This window comes from Danio rerio, chromosome 15, assembly GCF_049306965.1.
Source record: "Danio rerio strain Tuebingen ecotype United States chromosome 15, GRCz12tu, whole genome shotgun sequence".
Lineage (NCBI taxonomy): Eukaryota > Metazoa > Chordata > Actinopteri > Cypriniformes > Danionidae > Danio > Danio rerio.
Genome location: NC_133190.1, coordinates 24888134 through 24900635, shown reverse-complemented (window position 1 = coordinate 24900635; position 12502 = coordinate 24888134). Strand labels below are relative to the sequence as shown.

The window sequence follows — 12502 nt, the reverse complement described above, 5'->3', positions numbered from 1 at the left end:
TAAACTGAAATATTACTTAAAATAGTAATTTTATATTTTTTTGCAATATCATTTATTCAATATTCTGTTATAAGATCCTTCAGAAATCAGTCTAATATTACATTTTCTTAAGTTCAAGAAACATGTCTTATTACATTCAGTGTTAAAAAGAGTTTTAAACAAGTGCAAATTTCTAACAGTAAAAACACAGGTTAAAGGACATTTTGCTGAAGAGTTTTTATTTAAAATTACTTCATATTATGCTCGTATTCATTTTCATAGGAAAATAGTTTATTCATAACAGCTTTTATCCTTAAAAAGAATCAGTAAACACTGAACTGAATCACCAAGGCACTTGAATCCCAGACAATGGCTGTTGGGTGGGGAGGTTAAAGGAGGTGTAATCTCAAACAACACTTTCAACATAACACTTAAAATCTCTTTGAACAAAAAAAGGAAATTAAATAAATCAGTAAAAATCTTTTAGTACCATGAACAACAGCCGAGTCAACTGTGGCATGTTATGCGTAAAACATTCATACAGGAAGTGATTTGTGAGTTGCAGGAGAAATGTATTTCCTCTTCTTCTTCATGATAGCGCTCAGTCTGTGCATTTGAGTGAGTGATTTCTGAAGCAGAGAAATCCTGACACCATACAAATTGATGTTAATCTGTATTTGGGATGGTTTCACAGCTCTGTGGATGTACTGAGGTTATACTGAATGAAGAAGCCTGAGTGACAGTAATGTCGCGTAACCAACAGAGGGCAGTGGTGATGCACAGTAGTGAAGATCTAAGCAGGATTTCAGCAGAACAATGCTCATCTTTCACCCTGCTTTATCAGAACATACTTGCTTTGGTTACTATCACAGTTCCCAACTTCAAAGTACGAGTTAATATTGAACCAACCGGTCCTTAAAAGGTTAGTTCAGCACTAAATAAAAATTATGTCAACATTTACTCACCCACATGATAACTGAAACATAAATAAAGACTATTTTAATCAAATCTGGGAGATTTGTACGTCTATTAAACGTCTAGGCACCAAAACCCTTAATAGTTGTGATCAAAAACTATTCAATTCCACGAATCCATTTAATCAAAGTCATCCGAGGAGACATAATCTCTTTATATCAAATTTAATTTAAGCCTTTTAATAAAGGCTGCCAATTAATAAAATTTTACCTAATCATGCTGATGAAGATCAAACATGCCATGTGACACACAAGAATGAACCTGATTGGATGTCACACATCAAGCAAGCATCAGCCTCTCTGACCTGATTTAAATGCATTTAAATTTTGTTTTGCTTCTTCTGTTTTTAAATCATTCGGTTTTTGGATTTGTTTTAGGTTTAAGGGCAAAAAAACACATTTTATATATATATATATATATATATATATATATATATATATATATATATATATATATATATATATATATATATATATATATATATATATAAATATATGTATGTATATATATATATATATATATATATATATGTATGTATATATATATATATATATATATATATATATATATATATATATATATATATATATATATGTATGTATATATATATATATATATATATATATATATATATATATATATATATATATATATATATGTATGTATATATATATATATATATATATATATATATATATATATATATATATATATATATATATATATATATATGTATATAAATTCTAATTTAACTAACAAATTACAAATGAAGTTGGAACTAATAAACTTTTAAATGTAGGATGAATTAACCTTTTAAATGAAACCGTTGTGCAATGTAATGAAGGCAAATCCATCCATATAAAATAAAAACATGCACGCACACACACGTACTCTTAAACAATCTCAAACTGTTGGCAGCATTAAGACTTGAGGTGGCTGAATCTCTATGTATGAAATGGACAATGACTCACGACTTATGTACCATTAAGCAAAGCACGTCCGTCCACCATGAATTCAATACAGTGCTTTGAATCAGAGTAAAAAAAAGGAGAAAATACAATTTCTCTGAACATGTGCGCTGTGCTTCAATCATTTCCCACTGCAAAAATAAATAATACAAGTTTTGGGAAACAAATTAAAAACTCAACCTGACGAGATCCAGCTATCATATCTTCTTATATACTGACTAATTCACAGGTCGCTCATCCCAAACTCACTTTGAGTCAAAAGAACTCATTCCACGGTGCCGTTAAAAGCAGGAAGAGCTTTAAAACTGCCGACCAGCTGAAAACGCACAGCCAGGCTAAAAAAAACAAAAAATTGGCCCTACATCCATACTCTTATCCAGCATAGTTTCGTTATTGAACTGCTCTGCGCAAAAGGCACGAGTCTGAAGGCTTGGAGGTGAAGGTCACATTAAATATATATATTTTTTGTGAAGCACATGTGGTTCTAGGTCTCTTCCTCCCATAGGCACAGCTGTTTGTGTGGCACATAGTACGTAAACTGGTAGCCTTTGCTGCAGCTCTTGATGCCACATTTGTATGGGCTGCCCCTGCCGGAGACATCCCGGTTGCGACAGTATTTTAGCAAGCATGGGTACCACTCCAGTCTGAGGTTGTAGCTGCAGGAGCAGGGCTGCCACAGGTCCTTCACCGTCCCGCAGCTCTGCAGGCCAGTCATCTCCACTGCCTGAGGCTCGAACATAGAGCTCTCCATGCCTGAAGAATAAAAAAAAAAAACACATTAATTACAGCTTGACTGTATGTGACCAATGCAAATGCGCTCTAATGGGCTATATGCACAGCTAGTGTTTTCAGCCAATGATGAACTTCCGGTAAGAGCTTTATGCGACTATTTTCAGCTTCATAAGGATTTTTACAGCACTAATGTTGTAATGCAATTAAAATATAATCAGTTAACTAGACTTAAGCATCCATTTTGGTTGTTAAAGCATAACAATTAAAGACGGAAACGCCATCATTAGCAGCATGCCAGCGCAGAAATTCTAAGAAAAGTATTGGGGTAAAACTAATTTCCATATTTTAAAGACAAGGCACAGAAAAATATCATTTAATGTAGTGTTTCTTGTTTGGTCCGATACCCATTTTATAAGGTATCTCAGCCAGGCAGTGAAGATCGCTGTTTTTTAAAGAAATCAGATCTTAAACGTGGCGATTTTGTATAGGATGGCAATTAACTGGAAGCCCAGGGGCTGGCTGACTGAAATTAAAAGTTTGTGTGCATATACCCTATATTATAACTGTAATGAGTCTTTACTGGTCATTTAAAATGATTTGCTATGGATACTTTTCCAAAATTTAGATTGTATGCTGTTTTATTGGAACTTTCATGCAGTTTATTGTTAATGTATTCTGTAATGTCAGATGATTATTTAGATTAAGAGTTTGTACTAAATCCAATGGAAAAAAATCAATTAATGAAATAAATCTAATGTAAATAATTTCCTTAAAATGTATATAGAAAGAGTTTGATTGCACAACATAAAAGCATGACATGAAAATGACTAAAAATGTAGTTATTTGTTAAATAAAAAACAAGTATAAAACAAATAACTACAGTTTTAGTCATTTTTATGGAACAAAATCAATGCCTAAAGTCTTGAATTAAAAAGCTTGTTGAATATCACAAACTGAAAAAAATAATCCACCGTATTAACAAGTTCTTGCATTTTAATGACTTGAATTCCAGGGTTTGTATTTTTAGGTCCTGAAATTTAACATATCTGTATATTTAAGCTGTGAATATTTCAACGAAAAATATTTCAAACACGTTTTCATACTTAAAAATTCAATAATTCATATTCAATTTTCAGATTTCACTTACAAAATATTCAATACCCTTTAAAAATACGATGTATAATATTCAAAAGGTAATTTTCAGTTCATTTTATTTCAGTTCAAATATTCGCTTCCATAAATTCAGTGGATCAAATTCGACTGTTAAAATTTAACATTGCATCCGGGAACTGCAGGAAAAGCAATAGATTGCAGATTGAAGATCGCCAGCTGCTCTAGCTTTCACCAGCAGGTGGAGATGGAATGTAAGATTTTTAACCCCGTAAACAGGCGAGAAAAAGGCTATTAAAGGCACAAAAGTAGCATTTAATATTAATATCAATGTTTTGGACATTAGTCATCTATATTTGCCCTTATGTAACGTAAGCCAGCTGGTGATCGCGTAAATCTCAGTTCTCGGATCCAGTGACAGACGTAGTTCTGCAATCATTTCATTCATTCATCAATTCATTCATTTTCCTTCTGCTTCGTCTCTATTTTAGTGGAAAAGCAATATTCTGGACAAACTAAAGACATTTTGCAAACGTAACCGTGGCAGAACCACAAAAAATAGAAAAAAAGAAGAGAAAGACGATAGCAAAGTGATAGCTACAAATAGAAATTTTAATTTAGAATCACGGATGATTTAAGCGCAATAGCCCAAATACATGTCATAAAATATTAATATTAACAATCATAATTTAAATAATGAAATTATATAACCTATCCCAATCCTGACATAGTTGCGTTTAAATAATAACTGAAGACGCTGCTTTAATGCATTCGCACGTTATGTTAAATTATTTTAAATTAGACGCCCCATCCATAACCAACCTTAAATCATACCTGAACACTGTTTAACAGTTCCAAGTAAACTGTTTTGTGTGACATTCTCATAAAATCTCTCTGCTTTTGAATATCTTTGTTCGTAATTGTTCTTAGCCCTGTCAATGTTTATCTATTTTGTATTATTATAATATTTCCTTTCCTGTTTCTCTTACGTTTATATTCTTTAGCTGTCAATATAATACTTCGCGTCTATGGAAGAAAGAGTCAATAAAGATAGACAATGTGTAACATCATATTCATCAAAAGACGGTTTATGTGCAAGTAACTGCACCGGTCCGAGCAGGGAGCGAGCCGGCATGGGAGACAAGCTCCGATAAGATTGCAGAACTACGTCTGTCACTGGATCCGAGAACTGAGATTTACGCGATCACCAGCTGGCTTCCGTTACATAAGGGCAAATATAGATGACTAAAACCTCATTTACTCATTTTACTCATACTTTTTATCATTTATAATGTCCAAAACATTGATATTAATATTAAATGCTACTTTTGTGCCTTTAATAGCCTTTTTCTCGCCTGTTTACTGGGTTAAAAATCTTACATTCCATCTCCACCTGCTGGTGAAAGCTAGAGCAGCTGGCGATCTTCAATCTGCAATCTATTGCTTTTCCTGCAGTTCCCGGATGCAATGTTAAATTTTAACAGTCGAATTTGATCCACTGAATTTATGGAAGCGAATATTTGAACTGAAATAAAATGAACTGAAAATTACCTTTTGAATATTATACATCGTATTTTTAAAGGGTATTGAATATTTTGTAAGTGAAATCTGAAAATTGAATATGAATTATTGAATTTTTAAGTATGAAAACGTGTTTGAAATATTTTTCGTTGAAATATTCACAGCTTAAATATACAGATATGTTAAATTTCAGGACCTAAAAATACAAACCCTGGAATTCAAGTCATTAAAATGCAAGAACTTGTTAATACGGTGGATTATTTTTTTCAGTTTGTGATATTCAACAAGCTTTTTAATTCAAGACTTTAGGCATTGATTTTGTTCCATACATTTTCATGTCATGCTTTTATGTTGTGCGTTGAAGAGCACATATGCAAAAAAACATGATTTATGAAAATGACTAAAACTGCTTTATAGTAGTCTTCATAAATCGAGTATTGAAGTGTTCAATTGCATTAAATAGAGTAAAATGTTGAAATAAGTTTGTCTGAAATACTCTTCAAAAACACAAATTAGTATATTGTCATTTAGTGCATTAGTGCAGAAGATGCCAACCACCAAGCATTTCCAGGACAACACATACACTTAATACACATATACACTTTATTAAACATGTACACAGACATCACCTATATGCAATAAAATTGCAGGTTAACTATGTCTGTATATAATAACTTCTATTCAGTGATGTAATGTAACAAACTACAAATACTCAAATTACTGTAATTGGAAATTTAATACCTGAGAAAAACTACTCAAAGTAGTTTTAAAAGTAAAGTTTTACTTTCACTTGAGTACATTTTTAGTGCACTATTTTCCTTCAACCTGCAGTCACTACTTTATTTATTTTAGTCTATGGGGATTGGCTAAAGCAGAAAAAAAACAGTCCTGTGATTCCAGTCTAATTAAATAATAATATTTTTGCATCATAATGAACAATTTGAAGACCTGTTTGGAAAGTGTCCAAGCAGATGTCCAAAATCTTCACATGCAATCACCCTGAGATGGTTTAGATGGCATGTCACTGATGAGAAGATGATGGAAAATGTCAAATGGCCTAAAACAGTGCACTACAGAATGTTACGTTTTCACACACATGCACAAACTGCATGTAAACGCATCAACCTTTCACGGAGTAATACTCACTACTCTTGAGTACTTTTAAAAGGGCTATTTATTACTCATGCACAGAGTAATTTTTACAGCAGATACTTTTACTCTACTTGCACAACATTTTTTTGTGCAAGTAATGGTACTTTTACTGCAGTATGATTTTTCAGTACTCTTTCCACCACTGCTTATATTTGATTGTAACTTTAACTTAATTTAATTGTAATGCAATAACATTACAATTGCACCTTTTGTAAAGCTGATTTGAAACAGTAATTATTGTGAAAAGCACTATACAAATAAACTTAAATTGAACTGAATTTTTCATTTTATTCACTTCAGAATAAAACTTTGTCCTTTATTGTGATTGAAAATCAGGGTTAAAGATTAAACATTGATTTTGAATTCTAAAAATTATTAACAACATGTTATCATTTGTTTCAATATTATTTATCATTTATTTTCTATTTTTTACATTTAAAAGAAATGTAATCAGTAGTTTACAGAATAACTTTTTTTATACTTAATTTTACTTAACTACCTCAATTGCAAATCCCAGAGATTAAGAAACTAAGAAATTCCAAGTGGTCTTGTTAAACTTACAGAAAGCTTGACAGATTTTTAAAAAGACAGAAAAATCATGCAAAAATTGTTAGAATATTAAAATATTAAATATTATACTGTAAATATATTAGCCATGGTAATGTCCATAGCTAAGCACTAAGTTAAGACAGCTTTAAAAGTGATTCCCTTAATATTCAGATATTTAAATACCTGCATCTCTACTAAATACAGTCTTATTATAAAGTATACATTAATAAGAAGCTTATTTTTTCAGCTTTCAGTTGATGTATAAATCTTAATTAAAAGAAGAAACTTGTGACTGGTTTTGTGGTCACAAATGCACTTTTAGAGGAACAAAAACATTACTACTGTTAGCTACGTCAGTCATAATAGGGTTAAAATCTGAAGAGAGCAATATGTCAATCAGAGTTCTATTTAAGCATGCTGGGTTTGGTAGGCTGTAATTAAGGGTCACAGTAAGCACGCTTGCCTCGGTCCAGCCAGTGTCTGACATCAGCCTCGCGCGTGTACACGGCCTCATGGGCCACGCTGCACATGTTGTGGATGTGGGCACTCAGCTGCCAGGTCCGTGTCAAATTGACCGCTACGTTCATGCTCAGCATCTCAGTGCCTCTCTTCTCCTCTGCTGTGCGGATGGCCTGGGGATTTTTCTGCAAAAATAATAAAACGGAAAGATTTTAGCATTAGCACTGTAGTTCTAGAAATGTTTCCAGTCTTTCATCACACCTTTTATTCATTTTCACACCTTTAAGGCCTTGGCTGCCCTCCTAGGAAATACTCAAAGACCTTTACAGCCTTGCTTCCTCTGAGATCTTCCATTTAAAACATCACACTCCCATGCAACACATTAACACATGAACCAACACCCCGATCGTGACACAATTTTATTTTACAAAGCAAATTGAGGGAGTCCAACACAGATTTATTAAATTTAAATTAGAATGTATTATTTAAAAAATAAACACAGTAAAACAATGATATGACATTAGCTTTGTGAAATTTAGCTTTAAAAAAAACAGAAAGATTAAAAGCTGAATTAAATGCAAATGGAAACTCTTCCTTTAGGTGGTGCTAAAAGAACAGCAGGAATAACAGTTTTCTGTCATTTCAGTAGTGCTGTAATCAAACGAGTAGCGCTGGTATGGAAATCATCTACCAAAATAACATCTAAATGTTTCCGAGGACAGGAGTTCCTCTTATAGTTGCTTAAGAGAGAGAAAAAATGTAGATTTTATTACCATTTCAGCTTCTATGGCTATGTCATGGCTCAAAACTGATCCAAGTTTACCAAATTTTATAAATACCACTTTTCTAGACTTATAAAAATATTCTAACAATTAAAAGTCATCAACAGCAATATATAATACACAAGATAAAATACATAATTAATAATAATAATTATATATGATGAGATAAAAATCTAAAACATTTTACGGTTTACTTTTTATAAAAATTGTACAATTTTAGGAGGATTCACATTTAAAAATATTTAATTTAAAGTCTCTCCAGATTAAAATTGCTGTCTGACCACATTAATAATAGGGCATTCTACAATTATACATTTTTGGTTTCTACTGCAATATTGGCATTTTGGGGGTGGTTCTTCTTTGAGTAAATGTTAATGTGTCTCGTGTGTCCAGTCTTCTGTAAACAATCTCATCAAGTCTTAAGTTTTTTTCCTATTTTGAATTAATTTCAAAAAGTTTCTTTTCAGAGCACTGATACTATTCTGTCTGCCATTTGTTTAGAATAAAGCCTTTTATTAGAGGCCCTAAATCTGAAGGTGGGATTCCATTAGCTTTCCGGCAAGGGCTGTTTTGGCGGCTTGTTCATTTTCAAATAGTCCAGCATGTCCTAAGATTCAGCAGAAAACAATACTATCAAACTTCCTCTGTAGTTCGTTTACTTTGATAAAAATGTCAATAATAATGGGATCTTATAGATGCTTAAAAAATCCCCCACAAACAATTCAGTATTTTGCATTTTCTTTAGTTTTTTCAAAAACATCCACACATCCACACATAATATAAAATTAATAGACATAAAAGTACATTGAAATATTCAATGCAAAGCATACATCATGTATAGATGTTTTCAACCTTTATTTTTTGTGAGATTAAATTAATATTCATCTTACAAAGCTTTCAGAATAATTGAAACATAATAATACAAGCAATCACTTGAGATTTGAGCTGTAACTAAAGCAGGCTAAGCTCAAAAGTCTTGACGTTAAAGTGTTTTTTATAACTCCCACTAAAGTGTTTTCATTTCATGTATAAACAGGGCTCGAAATTAACTTTTTTACTTGGTAGCACCGGTGCTCCCAACTTATAAAAAAAATTTAGGAGCATCAGAAAAAATTTAGGAGCACCCACCAAAAATGATTAAGCACCACTGCAAATTGTATTTTAAGGGATTTATTGTATTTTAAAACAACATCAATTAGGACTAACAAAAACCAGAAACAACTATCTAACTAATGCTGAGATGACATTGATATTTGTGTGCAATAATTCCAAAATGAATGTCAAATAAATATAAAATATTAATGATGATGAAAATGACAATAACAGTAACAATGAATTACATTTGTCATCATCATGCTGCCTTGAATGTGCTTGAATGCAAGTTTTCTGCTATAAAAAGTCTGTTATTTATGAAAAATAAATGTATAGTTTGCATCAAACAAAAATGAAGCGCTGCAGTAAGAAATATTTATTTTGTACTGCTGTTTATATATGCATGTCAGTTTAATAAATAATATTTCTGCTACAAAACAAACAAAAGATTATAATAAATAATTAAATTCAAGGCTGAAAGCTACAAAGCAGTCATCAGTAACTAAATAAAACAATTTTGCCTATATATACACCTCAAGAAAGAATAGACAAAAGAAAGTAAGTAAAGTCTCACTTCTATCACTCTTTAAAAGTTTTGGTTTCAGTTTGTGTCAATTAAAATGTTCAGTCTGAGATGATTTTCATTTTTCTGTGTTAGTTGAAAAGCTGGCGAGTCAGCCGACCCAATTTATGAGCAGATTAAGCAGGATTCTTGCGGTGACCACCGGCGCAATACCGCTGTTTGTTATGAGCCGCAGTTTCAGTGTAAACTTAGTTAAGGCGAGCTTCTTTGGTGATGATATGTACAGTATTAGATTTGACTTTTAGCGGACATTTGCGCTGAACACGCAGTGAACGCAACGCATCGAGATTCGAGCACCTTCTCCGAAAAGCAGGTACTCGATTGATCTCAGCTGGCGGATCAATATATATTAGGTGGGGTTTGCAAACCTGTGTGCTTTAAGTTTTCACTCTTCAGCCGTTTGCATTTCCCGTGGTCATAAAAGCTCCTTCCTTGTCATCTGACAGCGGAATACCTTGCGTGATTGACGGCTTATATAAACCAATATAGCGGCAGGGAAGAGCGATTCAGCACATTTTTACAAAAAATCAAAACAGGTCGCACTGCAACCATTATCTGCAGTCGCACTAATGCTCCCATATATATTATGAGGTCGCATAGATTAATTTTCGGGCGCATATGCAACCAAAATGGTCGCAATTTCGAGCCCTGATAAATATGCAAACCCTAATAAAAGTACAAACTTGAAATTGGAGTAAGCCAAAGGAAAACTGTATAACTCTTTTTTTTTTTTTTTTTTACGTGTTCTGATATACACTTTCTCTGATCATCTTCTATTTTGCACCCAGTAGACACTGAAGTCCCGCTAGACGCAGGGTTGTCCAAACTTGGTACTGGAGGGCCAATGTCCTGCATATTTTAGTTCCAACCCCGATTCAACTCACCCGAACCAGCTAATCAAGCTCTGTCAAAGTATACTAGAAACTTCCAGCGGGGTGTGTTGAGGGAAGTTAGAGCTAAACTATGCAGGACACCGGCCCTCCAGGACCGCGTTTGGACACCCCTGCGCTAGAGATTCCCTTACCGTAAAACACCTAAAACACAGATTGCAGTAAAAACTTGTCAACTGCAGGGGAAGTGTTGTCTCTTAATTGATGAGGTATCTGATCGATAAATCATCACATCATGGAAGTATGAAATAAACATTTATTATATGTTACTTTAACAAATGTAACAAATACAGAATGTTTATTTTATACTTGCACAATGTGAAATTTGGACACTAACTTTTTGTCTGCCTCAGATAAGATATCCATTGTCTAGTAAATGCAGAACATCTTGTGTTTTTCTGTGGGTGTTCGACTATTGACTGCACTGCAATATGCAAATTAGATCTGTTTAGACAAGTTGTACTATAAAGTCATGGCAGAATGTTGTACTATAAAGCCATTGCAGAATAATTGTGGAACAAACATCACTACTTGCCATACACTTTTATACACACATACACTTATTTAACAACACACTTTACATGCCAATTTGCACATAACAGCTGCACATATAACATTGTATATAGTAATATAGCTCTACACACACTTGTCTATTTGTATATTTTGCATTCACTTCTTACTGCTTTTTTATATATTTATTATCTGTTTATTGTCCTGTCTCTGTAATTCTGTTGCACTGTAGAAGCTCTGTCACAAAAACAAATTCCTCGTATGTGCAAACATACCTGGCATTAAAGCTCTTTCTGATTCTGATTCTGAAATCAGTCAAATAAAATAAAAACAGCCAGTTGCACTTTTGGAGCACAGAATATATAAGATTTCTGGCCTGTCGACTAGCGCATCTATAATTTGCTCCCTCAAACCCAAGCCTTTCCACCCAATGACTTCCTCCTGCCCCGTCATCAGACTTTGGTGGACTGACCTGTCTCAGTCTGGCCATGGATTCACTGGGGATGATCTCATTGTGGTTGAGCCGTGTGATGAAGCAGAGCGCTTGGTACTGGCTCTGCCCTCTCTCCAATTCTCCCAGAATCAGCGCTCGGAAAATCTTCACATCCTGAGGGCAAAAAAACATGCAGTCAGCATTCTGTTGTGCTACTTCTTAGGGAATATAATACATAAGCCTTGACCACAAAACCAGTCTAATGTTGCACGGGTATATTTTCGGCAACAGTCAAAAATACATTATGTTATGGCATAAATCTTTCAAATATTATGTAAAGATCGTATTTCATAAAAATATTCTGTAGATGTCTGTGCCACAAATATAAATAACAAACTTAATCTCTGATAAGTTGCATTGCTAAAAACTTAATTTGATCAACTTTAAAGGTTTCAGAACAGAAATATAATTCATTATAAACACCATTTATGATGAAAGACTGAGCTTAAATTGACTGAACTGTGGTGTTTGGGAAACTCGTATATCCTTTCCAAATGTGTGTGCGCTTTGCACATAGTTTGCATGCTTGACATTAATTTCTCGTTCCAGAAAATTAAACAAAATATTTATATTCTGGAAAATACAGCAATTATAATTTCATTTCAATTTCTGCCCTTGATTTATTAAAGGCATGTTCACTCTAAGAATAATAACATAATGGCACCTATAATGTTTTAATTACATTCTAATTATATGAGAATAGGGAA

At 33.0% G+C, this 12502-nt stretch overlaps 1 protein-coding gene across 2 annotated transcripts in view; it reads right to left on the bottom strand.

Annotated features, from left to right (window-relative positions):
• Positions 1 to 1681: 1681 nt before the first annotated feature.
• oafa (OAF homolog a (Drosophila)) overlaps positions 1682 to 12502 on the bottom strand; it is a 37736-nt gene continuing 26915 nt past the window's right edge. Inside the window, exons 2-4 of one of the 2 annotated variants that reach the window (XM_695363.11) lie at positions 11775 to 11909; positions 7450 to 7630; positions 1682 to 2675 (exon numbers count right to left, since the gene is read on the bottom strand). In XM_695363.11, the coding sequence (XP_700455.3) occupies positions 2407 to 2675; positions 7450 to 7630; positions 11775 to 11909 (585 nt within the window). In that variant the 3' untranslated portion in view covers positions 1682 to 2406. Of the gene's footprint in view, positions 2676 to 7449; positions 7631 to 7853; positions 9266 to 10563; positions 11910 to 12502 lie in introns of those variants that run through there. The other variant, XR_012390834.1, reaches the window with a different exon arrangement.